Source organism: Alligator mississippiensis, chromosome 4 (assembly GCF_030867095.1).
Source record: "Alligator mississippiensis isolate rAllMis1 chromosome 4, rAllMis1, whole genome shotgun sequence".
Lineage (NCBI taxonomy): Eukaryota > Metazoa > Chordata > Crocodylia > Alligatoridae > Alligator > Alligator mississippiensis.
Window position 1 is genome coordinate 53,016,072 of NC_081827.1, and position 22,822 is coordinate 53,038,893.

Below are 22,822 nucleotides of genomic sequence, written 5' to 3' on the forward strand. Positions count from 1 at the left end.
GTCTGAGGCAGAAAGAAAAAAGCTCTCTAGCTGGGCACACACTACTGAGTCCCACCTGGACCCAGAAGATGGGCAAAAAACACCTCAGGTTAACTTACTTGAAAGTGATCTACATCTGGGGCAATGTATTTCTTAGCTTTGATAAAGCATTTTACATCGTTGATGGCCAGCATTGCTTCTATTTGTTACAACTGCCATTGTTACTGTACACCTTGGATTCAGAGGTGTCAAAGTGATAAGACTTCTTCTGACACTGTACGTGTGGTATCAGTGGGAGATTCCCAAAGGTTGTTCTTGAACAGTGGCAGAAGTGTGCCACAAAAAAATGATACTGCATCAGTATCAGATCCAACCTGCAGTGCTCCCCAGAGGTCTAGAAATGTGGATGTACAGGAGTGGTGGCAATTAAATTAACACTGCCACTGCTCCGCTGCTACCAAATTTCCAAGCTCCATGTGGCAGAATCACGATCAGGCTCCAGCCATGCCAGCCCGACACGGTAAGATCAGACCCATGGACTGGATCTGGCCTGTGGATCAACCCGGCACTGCTCATCCAGCCCATGAGGCCAAAAGGTTGGGCATACTGCACCATCTTACATATATATTGTACCTTCTTGGGTAAAAAGGTTCAATGTGATTCTAATTTTAATCCAGAAAAAAAAGTGCTCCCTAGGTATCAGAAGTCTGGGAAAAACTGGTTTAAGTACCCTGGCAGTGGTCAGTACCACCTATTTTGTTGGCTAATATGGCATTCACATTTACATGCAACTCATGAACTGGAACTGGAGTTGCCATTTTGTATTGTATTCAGGGCTTTGCTGACACCATAGCCTAGAGTACTGTAGATTAAAAAAAAACCCCCAACTTTCTCCACCCAGTCTCAGCAGTATTAGGAGCTCAGTCATGTGTCAAGATCTGAGGGTCCTCCTCTTCCTATACCTCAAGGATCAGTTCCTCTATGATAAGAATTCTATTCCTCTGTATCCTTCTCTCTGCTGGCAGTGGCATCCCTTTTTCTAGGCATCCTCACCCAGGCTAGTTCTTGAGAGAGAATAAAAGTCTGTGTTTCTCTCAATGCACCCTGGCACTCAGAGGGAAGAATGAATAGGATTATGATAATCATAAGAGAGGCACTCCAGCAAGAAATGCTAGCCTATAGGAAATAATGGGGGCATTTGTTCTCCAAACTACAGGTCCCATGAGACAGTGCTCCACAGCAGGGAAATTAGTTCAGCTAAATTTGATGTTTATCTACTGTAAGCCTCCTGAGTAAACTATCTTTGAATGTTCCTTTTCTCCTCTGCTCTGAAGAGTATAAACATTACCATGCAGAAATCATAACCTTACATGTATGAATACTGAACTCGTGTGGCTGCTCATCTACTCTGCAAAGAATGTTACCCTCCTTCAGGGCCCCAAACCATTCAAGCTCTGGTGAACTCTAACTGCTACTGTGTATTACAGAAAGAGACAAGAAGGAAAGAAATCATCCCTGTTGTCAGAAAGCAACATCTCTCTCTCTAATTGGTGCATCCTACATCAGATCAACCTAATAATAGCCCTCCGTTTTCCAAGTTCCCAACATATTTGGTGAACCTCTGGATAATGCCCAGATGAGTATCTTTCCACCACAGGCTTTTTAAAAAATAAATTGTAGACTTTTTATAGCTTTTGGTATTAAATTCTTATGGTCAGACTATTTCCTGTCAGGGACTTTCTAAATGGTTTATGGCCGGTATTAAGATTTCCTACTCTTTCAGCAGATTTACCAATCTCCTGCTGAGAAAGGGCACATTCTGCAGAGGCACAGGAGACGTCTGTGGCTTACTTTAGAGATGTTCCTCTGTTTGAAATCTATAGAGCAGGAATTTCAAGTTCAGTTTATACATTTACCAATCACAGTGACAACTTCTAGGTCAGGTGCCCAATTTGCCAGGATTATTCTAGAGATGTTGTCTAGATAGGGATTGTAATCACCCTTTTGCTTAAGAGGTAGCTGCTACTCACTCAGTTAATATAGATTCTATACAAATACTTGGAGAAAAGGGGTGACTTAACTTATTCGTACAGACATGTTCATTCTCATCGATTGCCCAACTCTCTCCTTCCTTTGAAGTCTTTTCATAGATCTCTATGTTAGGAAGGAAGAATCCTCTCTTTTCTTGTGTCACTGTTTGAAATAAATCCTTCCTATTCAAAAGGTGGTAGAAGCTTTGCTAAATACGTGCTCTCTGAATGTCCACCCCCCATACAATACCACTGGAAAGCTTGGCAGTTAGCTTTAATTCTGTGGCTCTGGATGCCAAATCAGTCTCTGGGAGGAAAGATCCTGCCTTAACAGGGAGGAAAGTGGGTTGGACTGAGTGATGCTAAGGATATGTTTGGTCTCCTTGGCCAATATAGAGCCGTTGCTAATACTAATGCCTTTTCTGTCCTGATCTCCTGGACAGTTTCAGGTAGCAGGAAGAATGATGCACAGAAGGCCTACTAACCATCTCTGAGAGCCCTTGATTTCTTTTTTTTGGGAAGGAGAGGAGAGGACTTGTACTTCATGACTGATGCATGTTGATGTATTAAGCCCTATGCATCGGTATCATTCTTAAGGGAAAAAAACTATTACGTTAGACCTACATTCATGTTATTGAATCCAAGGGTACAACACTTCTCAATGAAGGCTGGCAATGAGAAAAAGATAAAACTAAGTCTTGCAGGGGAGGCAATACTCTGGGATCAAGCACTGAAGGAGAAATCACATTGCAAGAGATCTAGAAACACAGTGGCATGAGATAGCTGCCAGGAAATCCCATGGCGAAGTTATTTATGCCTGGCCCTGGATGACTTTTCTTAAATCACCTTTTTGATTCTTCTTTAGCCTTTTCTTACCACAGGTGCTTCTGAGAGAGAAAGGGCCCTGAGAGAGAAAGGAGGGATGGAGCAAAACAGCCTGTTCTTTCCCCAGATATTCCAGGTTGAGCATCGCAAGGAATAGTGAAAGGAAACATCAGTGGCATCTCAGCAGTAGAGAGAGGCTAGATTCAAATTCCCAGTGCATGGGAAGACCAAACATTGCTACAGAAAGCAAATTTACGTCCCCAAATTTTGAATATGTGTTTTGCAGCAAAAGGTCTGGTAAAAATTAAAGTGTGGAAGCACAAAAAAGGTAATGGGCTGCTGAGCATAGTTGGCTATGTAGGTAAGCTTGGAGCCCACTCATAAACAGGTATATAGGCAAAAGAGAACCGTCAAAATTGCCATGAATCTACCAGGCAAAGAGCTGAGCTATAGGTACTGGAATCATTTAGTATCTGGTTATGAAGCGACCATGAATATTGAGATGTGGTCCACTTCAATGATCAAAGAGCACTATTAAATAGTCTTTGTTTCAGAGGGCTCAAGAGGTTTACATTATTGTTGAAAATTAAAAATTATTATGTTAGTCTTGTTAATTCAAGCTACAGATGCCTCTGGGCAGAAAATCTCTATTTAACTTTTAAATCTGGCTGCAACTGAAGGGGTTCACTTAAGAAATCTATGTTACTCTGCCAATGTATGCTACATGAAATTTTTCTGCCATTATATTATTCAGTCAGATTTCTCCCTGTATTCCATTTGTTTCCTATTAATTAACAGAGACACTGTAGAGAGAAACAAGTTCTCCCTCTCTCTCTGTGCACTGGACATACATTCAAGGGCATTCTTTCTCTGAAGCAGTTACTACTTCTGTCCTCCTTTGAAATGGTTACAAACAAGCAGTCAAATGCTGAGTTTTCAACCTGGCTCTCTTACAGTCTGGACTGAGAAACAATTAAAACATTTCAAACACCTGTCCAGCCGTCACACCCTGCTCCTCAGGCCCCTTGATAGTGCCAAGCACCCCCCAATTGCCTCTGCTGGAAGGAAAGGGGGTGGGGAAGGAGACGTTCTGGGGATTTAGTGCTGGACGCCATGCGGCACGCAGACACACAGCTGCATGCAGCCACAGCAATGCTGAACTGTTCCATCTGGGGTTGGGACAAGGGCTGTACATGTGTCCCCAGCTAGAAAGATTCCTCTTCACTAGCGCATTTCACTTGTTACCTCTGTCCACACCCTTACTTTGCAGCACAAAAATTACCACTTGATTTGCAGCAGTTGGTGTTCTAATTGTACTTTTTCAAGCGCTATGGCACACTAATCCTCTAAAAAAAACGTAGGACATGGTTATTTTCAAACAGCTAAAGTATTAATCATTCCTGAGACTGTTCTTATTAAAAGAAAAAAAAAATTCCCTCCCCCACAACTTTAGGTAGTTGTGGATTTAGTAGTTCTGTCACTAGGTCAGCAGGCTTAGCTGTTGTTTTCTCACTTTCGGATGCCAAATGAAACTAACAATTTCCAGAGGTATTGGAATGGCACCAATAAAAGGAAAGTGAACATTAATCGGCTATCAGCTTTTTTTGGCCAGTGTAGCTGATAATGTCACCAATATATATAATATGCCTTCTGGCCGGGGCCCCTGGATGCTGCGTGCGTGCATGCACGTGGCCAGGAATGCAGCCAGGGAGCATGGAGAGCAGCAACTTGCAGGTAAATTTGTGCAGGGGAAGAGGCATGAGGGAGGGAAGAGGCATTGGTGGGGGAGGGCACACAGATTAAGGCCCCCACAGCGAGGGAAAGAGTAGTAGGGGCAGGGGCTGGGGTTGCTCTCCAGCCCAGGTGGTGAACAGGACCTGGGGCTGGGGCAGAGGCAGGGAGCAGAGTGGAGCTGCAAGCAGCTAGCTTGTCCAGGGAGTGCGGGAGTTGGGTGGGGAGGCTCCCCACTGCTGCGTGCACCCCCTGGGGGAAGCATGATTCGTGCGGGGCAGATGCAGGCTGCCCACTGAGGGCTTGGGGCTCCCCACCTTTCTGCCTTTCCCTCCAGAGCCCTACACTGGCTGTGTGTCCCCTGCCTGCCTGGCTGCAGTGGGGGGTGGCAGGTTGCGCCTCCCACTGCCGGATGGGCAGGGGACAGATGGCTGATGCGGAGCCCCTGGGGCAAAGACAGAAGAGAGGAGAGCCCTGAGCCCACAGTGGGCAGCCCACATCCACCATTACCCCCCCACTTGGCTCCGCTCTGGTTAAAAGCATCCCCTTGCTTTAAAATGGTGGCAGCAGCACTCATTTGATGAGCTTTAGTTCAAGTGGCACCACCACGATTTTTAAATGCCAAGACACTGATCCCCTGGACAAGCTGCTCACGGCTCTGTTCTGCTCCCTGCCCTGGGTCCCATTCACTGCCCTGGCTGGGCAGCGCCCCCAGCCTCTGCCGCTACCCCACTCCCTTCCTCACCATGGGGACCTCAATCTGCTCCCCCATCCCCCCACGTCCCTTCCCTCCCCCACAGCCCTTCCCCTTCACAGAATTACCTGCAGGGCACTGCCCTCCATGCTGCCCAGCTCCATTCCTGTAAATCAGTTATCGGATTGGTATCAGCTGATATGGCTGGTTAATAATCAGTTATTGGTATCAGCCATGCAAGTCTTTATTGGTGCACCCCAACAATTTCCATGAGTGCTTATGCCTGGTAGGCACACAGAGGTTTTCCTTCAAGTGAGGCAGAATTTCCCTGTATGTACCAACAAGTCCCTTACAAGTCAGTGGTACTATAAAGAACTTGCTCCATAAACATGTATGGAAATGTGAGGCCAGAGTCAAAAGTGCTTGGTACTCTACAGTTTAGGCCATTCACAGCAGGAGCTGTGGGACACTGAATATTTTTGAAAATCTGACCACAGATGCCCATAAAAATAGATCACAATGATGAGCATCTGTTCATAAAAAGAAGAGTATGACTGAAATGCAATGAAACCAGAATGAGTGGCAATCTCTGTATAGCTTGCTTTCTTCTTTTTTTTTTTTTCTTTCATCAGGAATAGGGAAGATCACACATAGTCAAGTATTCTAGAGGAGCTAGAAAAAATGATAAACCATGCATGGGAGCATGTAGGAATAGCATGCATTATTGATATAAAAGGAGAGAAACGAAAGCAGAAGGCTGTCCTTGGCGAGACAATCTGGTTAGCCAAAAAGATGCAGTGAGAAGTACACGGGCCTGAACAGTTGCTTGCACCAAAAGCCTTAATTCTCAGAAATCAATGGGACATCTGTATATAACAACTGGTGAACCATTTTCTAGTCCACCCTTAAAATAAATGTACATATTACAGAGACAATATACAGAGGTCTTCAACAAATGCGAAAACGTCTTTCCTAATGTTATACTAATAAAAGCAACATTCTCTCTTTTTGTTAATTGTGCCTGAACGCACTATTAATTTCAATCTCACCCATTTCTGAGGCTATAATTAAAATGACTTAAGGCTACATTAAAAAAAAAAAAAAAAGTTACATACCTGTCAAGTTTCTTTTGCAAGACAGCCAAAAATTCATTACAGTTTACAATGTTATCTGGTAGCCCAACATTAAAAGCATGCTCTCTTGCCATGTGATTGAAAAGGACAGACCTATAAAAAGAGTTAAACAGAATGTGAAATATCTGGGCGTACATGTGAGAATTATTCAATTAATGCTTACAAAATGCTAGTTACTGTAAAAGCGGATATAAGCCAGCATCAAAAAATCAGCAATAATCATGTTTCTCATAGAAATGTAATTAGTTTGATTTCAACTGAAGTAGAAAGTTTTCAATTTGGGCCCTGTTGCATGTTTCTAAGAAACTTCAAATACTCAGTTTACATGTATGAAATACAAGCTGCCCAATGAAAATCAGAAATGCTATTTTGATTCATATTTTTATTACAGCTCATTTGTTAAATTGTACAAACAAACCACCTGTTTCAAACAGGTATCTTGAGAAGTAATAATAAAAGGTTATTTCTCAGTTTGCTCTCTATTTGTTAACAAACAGAGAAACTTTACAGATCTGAGTCACATTTGCAATGACGCCCCTTCAATATAAATGGTCCTTGAAGTACATATAAACAAATACAGATGAAGTTATTTTTCTAATGAACTTGTATATTGGTTCATTTCTGTACAGCCAGTTTAGGCATATTTTGCATTCCTGGCTGAATTACAGGGCCCTTGATAACCCATTTTCATTTATATGACAGGGTATAAATGCACAAAATGATGTGGTCACCTAACTGACAGAGATTCAAGGGTTTTCTGTAAAGTCTCTCCTTTTGAAGCTGGAGATTTGGTGGCAAAGGGATTTGAATCCGATTTCTCTCTCTCCACTTATTTATACTAGGTGGAAGAGATTTAACAGGAGAAACTACTGTTGGAGGAGGAGCTGGTCCTCCAGAATACCCAACAGCTCAGCACTTCGGACATCCTCATGAGATTCTCGGGTGCTAATCCCAAACAGAAGCTTCTCAGTCCCACCTCTTTCAAAAGTGGCTAGAAGCCTACTCTTCTCTCCTTGACACTTCTGGCCAACTAGTTTAGGATGCTCCCCACTTAAGTTTAGGATTTTTTGATTATCATTCTTAGGTGCCTAACTCTTCACATATAATGTACTGGGAGATACAATGCCTAAATAGGGATAAAGGATTTCTCTGGGTGGTTTAACACCCAAAAGTTAGGTACTGCACAAGATTTAGGGGCTAAATCCACAGAAGATACTCATTTTGCAACTGAATAAATCAAGATGCTTCCCATTAGAAAATAACTTCTTTGAAAAGTGTGCCCTGTTCATTTTCTCACCATGCATTAAAATAGTTATGGAGAACTTCCAGATAGCTTTCTAAGTATACTGCCAAGGACTTATGAAAAGTCCCTTAATCTCATTATTAGTTCCACATTCCATTTTTGCTTCTTCATATGAGAAGTCATATTTCCTCTTCTTCTCTGCAGCTGTACATAACAGCTTTTAGCTTCCATCTGACAACAATTAGATAGGCCCCCTTCAAATACTGATCTTCAGATTGATCAGAGATGGCATAAAACACAATTCTGTTAACTCCTAATCCTTGGTTTAAAGGCATCACTGAAATAACTTCCCCAGCTCTAGCCATTGTAGAATATAGGTTTCCAGCTTCAAGGATTATATCAACATTATTCTTCAGATGCAGAGTCCTACTTCTGTGCCACTGAGCCAAAACATTTTAAGTCAGCAAAATAAGAACGGGGATATGATGAAGAGTTAAATAAGAAAATAAAGAAAACAAGCCCCAAATACAAACCTATTTCCTGTGAATTCTGTGTCACAGAACATGCATGTACTACGAAAGGTTGCATCATATCTCTCCCGCTGTTGCTGCTCCAGAATTTCTCTCTGTGCAATTAGATAAAGTACTTGAATACTCAGCCAAAAGAAAATTTCGTTAAGATCATTCAGTCATTTGATTTCAAGTGGTATTTATGACTAAATTAATTTGGCAACTGAATTTGCAAGTTCAGAAAAAAAGCACAAACTTCAAACATTCCAAGAGCGTACATCAGTGATTTTCAGCTGGGGTACCATGGCACCATGTGAGATCCTTTGAAAGGCGATGCAGGAGGTCAGGTGGTAAGCGCAGGCTCATTCCTGCCCGGCTGTCCCTCCTCCCTCTCTCTCCTCTCCTCCCACCCTCTGGCCTATCTGTATGAGGAGGTAACCACTGTAATAAATAACTTAATTTTTTTTAATGGAATGCTGCTCAGTTCTCAAAAGATTGAGAACTAGTGGCATATATAATGATAGCTTGCCATTTAGAGAAACCTAAAACTCATGTAATACCATAGAGATTTAGCAAAAAAAAATATAAATGAGAACATTATCTAATTTAGCTATTTGAATAAGCTATCACAGAGGGCACATCTACTTGAGATGCTTAATGCGCAGTAGACTAATTCTACTGCACATTAGCATATTAGCATGGTTTATGCTATGCACGCTAATGTGCAGTAGTATAAATCTACTGCGCAGTAGATCTTACACAAAAAGCATGTAATTGCACTTATGGGCAGTACGGCAGCCTACTGTGTGTTTATTTAGTACTCAATTATACAAGTACTAAATTTAATGAGCAGTAGACACTGTGTATTAATGAACATGTAGACGTGCCCAGAATGTATTAAAATAATGGTTTATACGTGAAGCTCAAATTAGCAATGGTACAAGGTAAATTTTAAATTTGATCCTAAACATTCTTAATATAAGCACAGACAGGCCAAAGGACATTTTTACTGTATACAAGAGAGATCACAAAGTATATCACTTTCTACAAAGCTTTATGGGGTTTAAGGAACAAAGTGGAAAGGGAATACTTGATCATCAGTGCCACTAGCCTTATTTGATTTGCTGCAACAGGTTGGAAATTTCAAAACATCTGGTCATGGAAGTTTAGCAGCAAAGAAAACTAACAGATCATATTGTGACAAATCTCAGAGTATCATTGTAGCAATGTGATAGCAACATTTGGAAGAAGCATTCCTTTTTTGTCCATTTCAGGACAATGTTTGTAACCTTGTGGAAAGCTTACTGTATTTCCTCACATGCCTCTCTCCCCACCTTGCTTTTGGAAGGGTGAATATAGAGGGAAAACGTTTTCCAGGGTCATGGTCTAAGCACTGGCTTTTTCATGGAGAAGCTGTTGCAAAATGGCTGTGGGTTTCTCTCTCAGCTGAAAACCTAAAAACAGCTGTGAAAGGGTTAATATTGGACTCCATCCTTCCTCCTTGCTTGCTGAGAGAGAAGCTGACAGCCATTTTGCAACTTAACCCATTTAGCATCTTTAGGCTTCTATTCCAGGAAAGAAAACCAGGTCACATCTTCTCCCCACTTAAGGTGTACAACCCAAATTTGGAGGAATGATTTTTTGGGGGAAAGTGCATAGGGTATGCGAGGAAATACATTAGCTTTGGCCTAAAATTTCTCATTTTTGTTGTCTGATAGTGTAGACAGTGTTCATTCCCTGTACAGAGTGGTGCTGCAGCATTCTCCAGAATGTTCCTTCTCGATGATCAGCCATCTCTGCTGCCTGGCAAGTGCAGGGACTGTGACAGTTGATAAGTCAAAGCACCTCAGCCTATTCCTACTCATTTCTCAGACAAAATCCTATGCTTCGCCTCATATCCTCAAGGTCCATCTCAAACTGTATTATGAAATGCGTTCCAAGGTTAGAACTTACTGGAAACACCAGGCCCCAAATTTATAGAAATTAGGGGTTAGTACTGGCTAGAAGTCTTCCCCAGCTAATCTCAATTTTTGGAGCGAGGCATGGGGAGAGGATCAGTGGTAGTCAGCTTTGAAAATTCACCTGAGCCGCATCCCCAATGCAGGGACATGCATTGCTGTGGCACAAACAGTGGTGGCACATATTTGTGCCACTGCTTTGTGCACTAGAACATGCCCCTGCATGCATGCTCTGGTATGAACCAAATTGTCCTGGGTAGGGTAGGGGAGGCTGGGGCCAGCACCCCTGCTGGCCCCAGCAACCTTACCTGGGGGCCTCCTGGGGCAGCAGTGGTGCCAGTCCAGCCACATGGAGCCTGGCCAGCAGCGACAGCATGGCTCTGGACAGCTAGGCTCTGTTTCCGGTGGTACATGCTGCTGCCATGTATGCCACACCACTTCTTTTTTGTGGCTTTTTTTGTTTGTTTGTTTTTTTTACACTGGGATCTCCCGGTGTCAAATTTTGGTGCCACGCTGCTAATTAGCAGCGTGGTGAATGGGTGCATATGCACATCATGTGGTTTGTACTGCCTCAAACAGTTTTGAGGTGGCACAAACTACAGGTATGCACTCATCAGGATGTGCCCCTGGAGTTCAATCATTTTACACCCAATAAGGAAAGTGCTACTGAGAACATTCACTCTTTTTTGACCTCTTAGCAACTGTGCCGTATGTTTTTAGCCAACCCCTGTTAACCCTTCAAAAACTGTAAAATTATTAAAAACAAAATACATTAATCTATACCACCTGGTGTATACCATCTTGAAAATCATACTCAGTACTAAGTGCTTACAGCAGGAGATCAAAAGAACTTTCTCCAAAGACCTAACAGCCCAGACCAAGTGTCTACCATTAGGTTCCTTAAAAGTACCAGTTCAAATTCCACCAGGCTGAATCATGAAATAAATAAATTAAGTATAGCATGTATTTCAAGTGCTTTTAAGTGCCTCTGTTGAGAGAAAATGCTAATTTGCTTTATATGGAAGCACATCCTACAATCAAAGGGGCTTACACTGATGTCCTCAGCCAATATTTTTCTGCACCCAGTACTGTGACACATATTGCTCAACTACTAGCCTCTATCCTACAGATATCTGCCCACATCTAATAACTTGTGAGATGTACTATGACCAATTACAATGAAAGATGCTGTGTGCCACTTAAATGCGCTAACAAAGAAAAAAAAAGGTTTGAGTTAAAACAAAACTAAACCAAACCAAATGATTGTCCTAGACAGCTTCCTAATTGTACTACTAGGAAGAGACTGTAATGCAATATTTGATGCTTGGCTGGATAACTCAAGATTCCCACCTCACATAAAATTGCTTACTGGAGCCCTGGTGAGCCACTATTCCCAGCCAGGCCTGAGAGGAAATGTGAAGCATACTGTATCCTTCAGTAAGACAATACACTTGTTATTCTGGAACCCAACCTTCTTGTTTTCCCCTAGACGGACATGTTTGGCAGAGCTCAGAGGCATTGAGATATAGCCATGAATACAGCATCACTGTTATAATATTTTACTCTGCTGAGTTTTAAAATTTTATTCAAAGCATTCAAAGCAGACAGTCACTTTATCATTTTCTTTTATTATTCATTGTTACAGGTTAATTTTAAAGCTGGCAAGTCAATTTACTACTCACAAATTTGAGGAATTAATAGCATTGCCTCAAAATCAGATATAGTGTGGAAAAATCTATGCCAGTTTTCCAGACAGATCTGCCAGTACACCCTTTCTCCCCATCCTGTGACTCTGCTGAACAGAGAATAATGATTATATCAAGAGACTGTGATTTGCCTAAACAGAAAATTGTGATGAAAGCCAAGGTTTTAACTTAGATTATGAGGTACTGCGATAGTTCGCTGCAATAGTTGCTGTAATAATTCACTATCTGATACAGCTTTAAGACTGCAGCACCCTTTAAAAATCAGTTCTGCGATTAGTTTAATATGATACATAGAAAGGCAGCAAAACATTTTAGATATGGATATGTTGCAAGTGAATTTTGGTAGGTATGTCAATATCAAAATAATAAAGAATGTTTGGGCAATCAATACTGCTAGAGGAAAATGAAGATCACAGATTTCAAAATAGATATTTCACAAACAACAACAACGAAGATTATTAACAGTTTTTGTGCACAGACAGGAATGGATGCTCCAAGATACAAAAAAATCAGAAATGAGTCAAATACTATGGTTTATTTTCAGACAATGTGGTTATGTCAAAGACAAAACAGTGTGCCAAATGGCAAAATCTTCAAAATATACAGGACTCTAATGGGAGCCCCTTTTCTTTTGAGTATTATACTGTACTAACAAGATGATGTCAATCTGCAAACTGGTCCATTTGAAAACACGAACCTGAAGTACAGCTGGGCAGGAAACTGTTTTCCTTTCTCATGAATATTTAAAAAAAAAACTCCTAACCTAAACAGAGGAGAAGATGAAATCTTGAAAACTCCCCAAAGACAAAAAACCTGAAAAAGATTAGTTTGTGTCAGCTGGAGGAGAAGGAGATGTGTGAGATAGGAACACTTAAAGTCACTTTTAAAAAAGCATGCTTTATGTATCCAAAAATTGAGGACAAAGATTTTTTTGTTCCAGTTCCTTAGTTTCCTATAGTGTGTGAAAACCATTTCTACAGCTCCTAATATTCGCTTTCCAGAATGCTGACATTCCAATAAGAAACAATGCAGCCAGATTATAAACTAACATCCACTGCTGTCTTAATCAAAAAGAAGGATTAGAGTAATAATAGATAACTGCATAGACTAGAGTGATCATCAGCAACTCTACCAGTGTATTAAACTGAAAACACAAAAATAATTTGATCACTTTTGAAAGGATGTAGAATTTGGAGGCCAAAAAAAAATGCTGCTGTCTTTCAAGATGCTCTCCTTGAGGTTGTAAGAAGTTCAAACTTTCCCTGGGGAGGCTTCAATTTTTATGCCAAAGTCTGAGAAATGGTCAGAGTTTCTCTCTTTAGCAGTACTGACCTGCTCCTTCCATAAGCATTTAAGGTGGTTGCTAGTGTTAGCACTGATAGCAGGCTTACAGTACTGGAAGTGAAAACCTAAAGCAAACACCAGTGACAATGACTGACTTCATATAACTTAAATATTATGAGCAGGACAGAAAAAACCCTTCTAGAAACAGATGAATAATCAAGAACAGAAGGCTTGGTGCGATTAAAAACTGTGTTATTTTAAGCTCTCTTCTAGTTCTTGAGTATGGCAAAGGTTTCACATTTCTAAAGAAAGAGTTTTAGAAGTTCTGAAACAATGATCTTGACAAGCATTAGGACCAAGGAAGCAAGACTAGGTAAGTATTTATTTGGATCTTATCGCTTATCAAAGTAAACTGCAATGATTAATGAGCTTTAGTCTTCCAACATCTATGTCAGGCAGAGAACTATTTAATCCCTAGTTTTACAGATCTGAGGCACAAGATAGAATGTGTGACTTAGAGAAAAGTTGTATAGAGTTTGGAGCTGTGGTGAGAAGTGAACACATCTTTCTTAAGTCTTAGCCCAGTATGCCATCCACTAGTTAGGCCATGTTTTCCATACTGATGGTTGAAGTGGAGGAATGGATTGTATTTCTGACACAGAGTGTGTCTATACATGCATTTAGTGCTTAGTAAGTTACTGAGCAGTATGCGGTTTTTAAAGCTGGTGACTACATGTGCAGGCATCAGCACAGTAATGCTGTATGTGGACCAAATTGGGAGTAAAGTTAGTCCCAAGTCAGTCCGCGCACAGTGTTGATGCACAGCAACACATCTATACGTGCGTTACTACACAGTAACTACTTGGGTGTAAACTTGGATTTTAGGAAAGCCTTCGATATGGTCTCTCAACCCATTCTCATAAATATATTAAGAGGCTGTGACTTAGATTTTTACATGGTCTGGTGGGTGGCAAATTGGCTTGGGGGTCACACCCAGAGAGTGGTAGTCGATGGGTCAGTATTGACCTGGAAGGATGTGGATAGTGGGGTCCCGCAGGGCTCGGTCCTTGGACCTGTACTCTTCAATGTCTTTGTCAGTGACTTGGATGTGGGCATGAAGTGTACTCTGTCCAAGTTGGTGGATGAAGTAAACACATCGGAGTATAGGGAACAATTGCAGACAGACCTGGACAGGTTGGAAAAGTGGGCAGAACACAATGGGATGCAGTACAACAAGGACAAATGCAGAGTGCTGCACCTAGGGCGTACCGCAGTTGGAGTACAGAGTCCAGTTTTGGGCACTGTTCTTTAAGAAGATGTGGATAACCTCGAGAGGTTCCAGAGGAGGGTTAAGGCTTTACAGGCCAAGCCCTATGAGGAGAGACAGAGGGACCTGGACCTCTTCAGTGGCTGCCTACTAATTCATTAGGGCGCCACAACAAGGAATCAGAGATGCTCTGTTCACCAAGTCACCTCTTGGGGTAACAAGGAACAATGGTCACAAACTGACAGAGCAAATTCAGGCTAGACATCAGGAAAAACTTCATGGTAAGGGTGGCGAAAACTTGGAATGGGCTTCCAAGGGAGGTGGTGCTCTCTCCTACCTTGGGGTGTTTTAAGAGAAGGTTGGATAGGAACCTGGCTGGGGTGATCTGACCCCAGCACTCTTTCCTGCCCAGGGCAGGGGGGTCAGACTCGATGATCTGTCAAGGTCCCTTCTGACCCTAGCATCTATGAATTTATTAATCTATTTATAGCTTGCAGGATCCTGTCTACCATAAACTCTCTAGTCTATGAATCACAAGTCCACCGTACAGTGTAAATTATATTGCACTTTTGTAAGAGATGCTGCACCCTACCAGGAAATTATTTCAAGGTCCATTTGTTTAAATATACAATGTTGTCTGCAGGGGATAAAGCTACTATGCTTTTATTAATACTATGATAGCATTTAAAACATCTGAATAATCATCAGATCTCTGCTGCACGAGATACAACAAAAATTCAGGAGTGGATGCAGTCAGTGGTCTGAAGAGGATACATTTTGCCACCATTACTCACAGTGAGTAGTAAACTACTCATTACAGTGGCTTTTGAAATTAACATGCTTACTTGTGGAATAAGGTGCTGCTCCAGATTAGCAAGGAGGGCAGTTCCTATATAATACTGATTAAAAATGTCCACAGAAAGTAAATATTTCTCAAGATCCCTTACAAACACACAATGTGCACCTCTATTTCTAGTTTCTTCCGATTACTTAAATAAAAGGTACATTTCCCTGCTGAGAGCTCACAGACACAAGCTATCTGTTGCCGCAGACAAATGAAGTAAATAAAACAGCTGCTAGTTAATGCAGACAGCTATCACAACAACTCACTGGTACATTTTACACTTAATGAAGAAGTGTGATGTAGTATATAACACAGATTACTATTAGAGAAACACTAAATTTACACAGGTCTCAAAGACTGGTTGAGTAGATTAGTTGACAGATATATGCAGCCCTACATTAAATGAGTTTCCAGTTACACTGGTGTAAATCCACAGTAACAGAGAAGAATTTAGTCCATTCCTCTACAGTGTCAGTGGAGGTTGACTGTCTGCGTTTTACAGCACATACCATGTTTGTCACTGCTGGGAAGGGAAAGGAGAGATATAACTGAAGAAAAATAAATTAAGAGCTCAAAAAAATACAAAAACAAATCAATCAAACCCCTCAAAACATTATGCAGACCTGCAGTCCCTAGCCTACTTCTCAGTCTCCTATGAGTGTTGTTAAACTCTGTTTTCAGCCCAAGGTTCTCTCTCTACTGTTCACTTTCTTTCTCCCCGGCACACCATTATCCGTGTGGTGTTCTAAGCTTGAAAAAGTCTCCCTGAGAACTGTGCACTGAAAACCTCCTTTTTCTTCAAACCATCTCTAAAAGCTCATCTCCCCAGTATTATTGTGTGAAAGATGCCTACTGGTGGAGTCCCTCAAGATGCAGGTAAGCATGCTGCAGGCAGAAGTGGTTCAGCTGTGTTTTTTTGGGATCACAAGGCCTTCAACAACAGGATGCATGATAAAAACATTCAGGCTGAAGGAAGTTAGCCAGCTTAAGAGGACCACAGTGGTACTGTTGGGGAAAGCAGCAGGAGGACGGCAGGCTGCTGGCCACTTTTCATACCTCCACCCAACAAGCTCAATCATAGGCAATAAGAGGACCTAGAGAAGGGAAGCAGACACAGCAGCTAGTGATGAAGAGATGAAACCACATGTCTAAGGTTGTGCAGTACATGGCTGTCACCCTCAAGAGAAAGAGATGGAGAGTAGTACTAGTGGAAGTCTTCTTCTGAGATGGACAGGACATCCTCCTGTTCACCTGAAACAAGTGTGAGGGCTGAGGCTCTGGCCTTTTGACCATTATCTCAAGCTGCACATCCATGCAGACACTAATGATATTTCCAAGTATGAAATTACTAAGAGGCTCAGGGAGCAAAGATGAAGGTGCCAAGGATTCTGGTAATGTTCTCTTAAGGGCTCAAGCAGTGACAGATAAATAATAAGAAGTGAATGTGTGACTCCACAGGCTGTAGAGAGCTGCCTTTGACTTCATCCAACAAGGAATGGAGTTCCCTGAAGGAGGACTGCTGGGAAGTGATAAGGCCCATCTGACAAAAAAAGGAAAAATAATCCTAGGATGCCAACTTTCCATTTGAGCAAAGAGAACTTTAAACTTGGTGACATGAAACCACAGAGTAGTAAAAGAAATAATGACCTAGTGAAAAGGCTTAAATCTGGTGAGAAATGGGAAACCGGAAGTGTCATGGGAAAGGTAAAAAGTGAACAATAGGGCAATCCGCAGAACCTCTCAGACATCTTTAAACAAATACCAGGAGTAAGGAGAGTAAGCAGGATAAATTGAAGCAAGTAAAAGTGATTATGAAATGACAGTTCATAATCATAAGGAGATGAAAGACAGAAATAAAATAAGGATAACATACTTAAAAACAGACTTCAAAACAAACAAGAAACTGGTAGGAACAGTCTCATGGCAAGATAATCTAGGAATAGAAAATGAGGAAACCTGACAGATACTGAAAAGAGACTATACTATAAGGCCCAATGACAAATTACTCAATGTGGAGAAGAGATGAGAAGTACCAAGATTGACTTGGCTACATTGGGAGCTCCTTAAGAAGCTGAATATCAAAACAGTCATACAAAAAGAAACAAGGGCTTATGGCTATGCATGATCATAAATAACTAGCATTAACCTGTGGAGATAATATTTTTTACTTTAGCCTGTCTATAAGTCATGGCTAATAGGGGACAAATGGCAACAAGAAAGGTTCTGTAAATATATTAGAAGAGGAAAACAGAGAACAGTATAGGCCAGGGGTGAGCAAAATAGGGCTCTCAGGCTGGAACCGGCCTGCCAGGCCATTCTGTCTGGCCTATGGGGCCCCTCTAACATTTAGAAAATTAATAGCTGCTAATGGCTGCTTGTCAAAACTGATAAGGTGCCAGTGGCAGGACCCAGTGGCTGCAGGACCCAGGCCCACCCGGCCCTGTCCCACCTCCAGCCCCCAACAAGAAGCTCCTGCCCAGCAGAGGCTTCTGGCTTGGCAACCAGGGGGTTGCTCCTCTGCCCTCCCTCCATCTGAGAACAGAAACTCAGATAAGAATGGGCGGGGAGGAGATCACCAACAATTGCCTCGCTCTGTGGGGGCCAAGTCAAGCTGGGCTGGCTCAATGCTGTGCTGTGCAGTCCTGGCCATGCAGCCAGGAACTGCGTCCTGCCGGAGCCAGCCCACTGCAGCCAGCACCAGGCGGTTCCTAGCTGCATGGCTGGGACCGCACGGCGTGACACTGAGCTTCCCATCAGAGAGCATAGGACTGGGGGCAGAAAGTGGAGCAGCAGATGGGACAGGAGAATTGGACTGAAGTGGAACTTAGGGAGAATACAGGACTAATTTGTGACATGGCTGCCAAAAAGGTTGGCCCTCACTGACCAAGAGGACCATCAGGCAAGAAAAGGTGCCCACATGATCTTAATCACAATTAATGCCAAACCAATCTTGTTTCCCTCTTTGACAGGAAAACTGGCTTAGTGAATAATGGGGAAACAACTGATTTCATATATCTTGACTTAAGTGAAACATTTGACATGGCCCCAATACAACGGTCAGAAAATTAAATTGAGACAACATAGTGTAGGTGGAATCACCATAATGTGGAAACAAAACTTCTTTCAAATAATTGTCATGAATGATTCAGTGTCATTTTGTGAGGGCATTTTCAAAAATTGGGGTCCTGCAGGGGTTTCTCCTGGGCCAAGTTCTATTTTTTTTTTCATTAGTTATTTGGAGAATGGAATAGAAAGTACATTTAAAAAAATATAGATGAAGACCAAGCTGTGAGGAGTTGCAAGCACTCTGGAAGACAGTATCAAAATTCAAAAAGTTATTGATAAATTGGAAAATGTGCTCTGAAATCAACAAGGTGAAATGCAATAAAAACAGGTACAAAACAATATGGGGGGGGGGGGGGGGAAATCAAATGCAGAGGCCAAACAAGGAATAACTAGTAAGGCTCCAGTACTGCAGAAGAGAGATTGGGGGGGGGGGGAATGAGGATGAGAAAGGACCATAAGTTATTCATTCAACTGAATGAATCAACAATATGATGCTCTTTCAAGACAGACAGACCGACCGACCCCAAGTGTTATTTAGGGCTGCATTGACAGTCGTTATATGCTAGACATAGGATTTATTTACTCTGTTCAACTCTATTTGTATTCTACTCTGTTCAGTACCAGTTAAGTTTTAGCTGGAATGATGTGCCTAGTTTACAATTATTGTGCTTTAACACTAATATAGACAACCTGAAATGAGGCTGGAGAAGAGCAACAAAAATATTAGAGGCTTGGAAAATATATGGAAAAGCAGAAGTATGAGGAAAAGCAGAAGTAACAGTTTCAACCATTAGTGAGTCCCAACTGAGCCTCCAAACCTGGTCTAAGCCTGTATTTGAAGTATGCCTAGGGACTTCCTGTTAATTATTTTTAAATATCACTAGGGACTGAGTTTCCAAATATATTTCACTCAATGAACCAGATCAGAAGCTGCTTCCTTCATGATTGTACGAATAAAAGTTTCAAAGGTTCTGGTGATTTGGGTTAGATTTAAAGAATAAAAACAAAGAAATGTCTCTATTAAAGAAACAAGAACAAGACTACCTTTGACATATATGTAAGGATTAATAGAATGGAGCAAGAACATGGGAAGTGCCAAACTGAGTCAGACCAATGGTCCACCTGGCCCAGTATCCTGTCTCTGACCGCAGCAGAGTTGAATCCTAGACAGGGAAAACACCAACTGGATCTTTCTAGAGCAGTGGTTTTCAACCTGTGTTCCATAGACCCCTGGGGGTTCACAAACTATATCTACATGTCCACATAAGATGACTATGATCAAAAATATGTGAATACTCATGCTTACAATTCGAAGGGGTCAGCACCTCCATTCGAAATTTCCAACAGGGACTGCACCTCCATTCAAAGTTTTTTAGTGGTCCACTAAATGAAAAAAAGGTTGAAAACCACTGCTCTAGAGTGATCTATTTTCTTTTCAATACGTTCCCTGGCATCCAATGGAATACTGTAGCAACATCCTGTTGAAAAGTACCAAGATGTCAAGTGAATATTTTGGCCCAAGGACCTTGTTGCTGAGCACAAACATAACCAAGAAGGGTCAAGGGAGGCTGCATATGGGATTGGCTGTTAGCCAGCACATTGGCAGCGAGTTTCATGGAAAGAAAAAAATATTTGACAAAACAGTGGAAGCAGAGGTGCCAAGTACGTGGGGCCTGAGTGCCCTGGCCCCACCTCGGGAAGAGGGCTTTCACCTGAAATGCATAAAGCTTTCCACATGTCCACCACCTTAAGCCTCGTAAGTGCTGGTTCCACATGTCCATCATCACATGCGCTGACTTTTACTTTTGCAGGTCCCCCCTGCACAAGTAAAAGTCAGTGTCTATGACTGGAAAGACAATGGAGTGAAGTTTTAAAGATTCAGTTAATGTTGTTAAGGATACCAGTTTTTCACATATATTTCAAGTGATTTCAAAGTTGGCAAAAACTTTAAGGGAAAATGCAACAATGCACTTCAAACAGAAGAGCCACGAGGAATTAAGATTGTCCCCAACGGTAGAAATATCAGGGTGACAAGAGACATTTTGGAAGTGGCCTATAAGGAATGAGCTTGACCAAGGTTGGAGTGTATAAAAACCCAGAGGCAATCCTTGAGATAACACTGGAGCTGTGGTGCATATTGTTAGTAACTACCACGTGAGTTTACCCATGCCAAAATAAAAAGCAATATTTAAAATGACACTTCCTTCCACTGTGTTGTTTGTTTTGATTAGCTAATATTCTACCCATTTTATAATGGACATTCCCTCTCTATGCTAGAGTTTTAAGGCACATCAATAAAGTGTTACCTTACACCTTTAAAAAACAACCTCCCCCTGCAAAACCAAACAAACAAACAACCCCCCCCAACCTTTATTCATGTTTAGATAAGCCTTCAGAACACAAGTTTGGATTCTGAGGCTGGAGAATTCAGCAGAAGCTGTGTAATTCTGGTCTTTTATTTTGTAAAAAACTCACAAACCTACTTGCCAGCTAACCCTTCATTGTTAGATTTGTTCAGCGGCAAAGGACTTTACAAAGCAAAATAACTATTTAACTTGCAAGTCAACACTCAGATCGCAGCAAAGGAAAGTGAAAAACTAAATGTCTTTATTACTAAAACCAAGCTGTGACTTTCTTAGCCTCAGCTAGGGCTGCAGCTCAGGTCTCAGGCTAAATTCTTGGATAAGAGGAGGAAAAAAAAAAAAAAAAAAAAAATCAAAAAAAAAATCAGGATTTATTCTTTCTAATATTAAAAAAAGGACAAAAATAATTAAGGATTCTTTATACAAAGGCAGCAATGAAGGACACAAACACTGTTTTTGTTTTAACTTCACATTCTACCTTTAAGAAGAGCAAGGACAAGTCAAATCCTGAATTTCTTTGTAGAGCTTTGTTAGCCTGGGACTGCAGAGGAGATGGCATGGATCCGCTCTACAGACAATTTGCACCTTGTGTGCATCTCTATAATAATCCTCTGTGGGCATGCACAAAGGTCCCAATTATACCTGGGCTGTATTTGTGTTAAGCAGTACAAAAACATAGTGAAAGACTTGAGCTCTGCCCTGCTACTGGGGAAGAATTGGGGGTGGATCATAACAGAAACAGAGTAGAATCAACTGTCCTTTTGTCATTTCTTAGCAACCCAATTGTTGGGGTCACCATGATATGCATGGGAATGAAGGTTTCAACCCTTAGGGCAACCTCTGCTCTCTCTTCCTAAGAGGCCAAAACTAAGTAGTTCTGCTGAACAAGAAAGGGAGATATGGTCAAAAACAAGGGTTGCATACTTAGGCCCAAATAATTTACTGATGTCCATTTCTCCTTAAACTCTCATCTGACAGTGGAGTGTAGAGTGCTAATTCAGGCTGTAGAGTACTAATTCAGCTAGCAGGAGGATTGCTCCCCTTGCATCTGCCAGCCCCAGCTACTCGATCTGGGGCTTGGCAGGAGCATTTGGTCTTTATAAGCCCTCAAAATGATAGAGATGCTTGTGTTTCCATTTTTTCAACCACACGCTTGGTTGTATTATTACACTCTGGAAAAAAAAAAGTGCTAATGCAAAGCAAATTCTTGCAAGAAAAGAATTATTCAGCAAATTCAGCTTCTTCTTTTTTTTTTTTTTTTTTTTTTTTTTTTACAGGGCTTATTTTCCACTGCTGTGGAAAACTGACAAACAGCCTGCAGGTAAAAACTCTTCCACAGAAGCATCTATAAATGAGGGTTTTTGTGTGCGCTGAAATGGCAACTGGGGAAAAAAGCTAAATCAGGATTTATTTCTCTACAGTTTAACATAAAATTCCTTAATTTAAATGCCATGCACATTTACATACTTTCTATTATATTGTTTCAGTTTTTGAGGTATTCAGTCCTGTAAAAAATTCCTTACCAGTCTCTTTTGCTGCAGCTGTTCTCTTAGTAATCGGTCTTCTGGTAAAACGTCACATAAAAGAAAATAATTGTCCTGTTCCTCTGTTAAGAGAAAGTGCAAAGGAAACATTTACAGCTGTTTTACAGATGTCCTGGTACGTAACACACTACACCTTTGGGTTTTCTTCAGCTTCTGAGAACTAATTAAATTATATTTAACTACGTAAAAAATGACTTTAGTCTTCATTTTAGAAGGACTAAGATTTTTATTATCCTGCTGTAAATGATTACATTTATGGGCCCAAGCCAACACTGGCTTAGACTATGTACAATAGTATTAGCAAATGGATTTGCACCCATTTGTACTATTACTGATGTAAATAAAGCCAGAGTGTGCCAAGCCCTTGCAGAACTTTCTTTAGGTCTTTCCCCTCTTTATACTATACCATGAAGGTACTTATAAGGCCCTCATATTGATGTAAATCATGAATATTAATCAGGAGCTTTGTTATCAGACAGACACACTTGGCTTAAACAACTGATTCTAATTGTTTTACTTTTGTAGTTTTTAGTGATTTTTCTACGACAGGTTGATATGCAAAGGTTGCTATAATCTGATACCTTTCCTTTGTTACCAGAAAACTACATTAAATCTATATGACATAGCTATCTATGCCTATAAACTA

At 41.3% G+C, this 22,822-nt stretch overlaps 1 protein-coding gene across 2 annotated transcripts in view; it reads right to left on the reverse strand.

The window, feature by feature from the left end:
• ZNF277 (zinc finger protein 277) overlaps positions 1–22,822 on the reverse strand; it is a 93,117-nt gene that overhangs the window by 20,286 nt on the left and 50,009 nt on the right. For both annotated transcript variants that reach the window (XM_014601052.3, XM_019492456.2), the window contains 3 exons: positions 22,156–22,238; positions 8,169–8,260; positions 6,375–6,485 (listed from right to left, as the gene is read on the reverse strand). In XM_014601052.3, the coding sequence (XP_014456538.1) occupies positions 6,375–6,485; positions 8,169–8,260; positions 22,156–22,238 (286 nt within the window). The remainder of the gene's footprint in view (positions 1–6,374; positions 6,486–8,168; positions 8,261–22,155; positions 22,239–22,822) is intronic.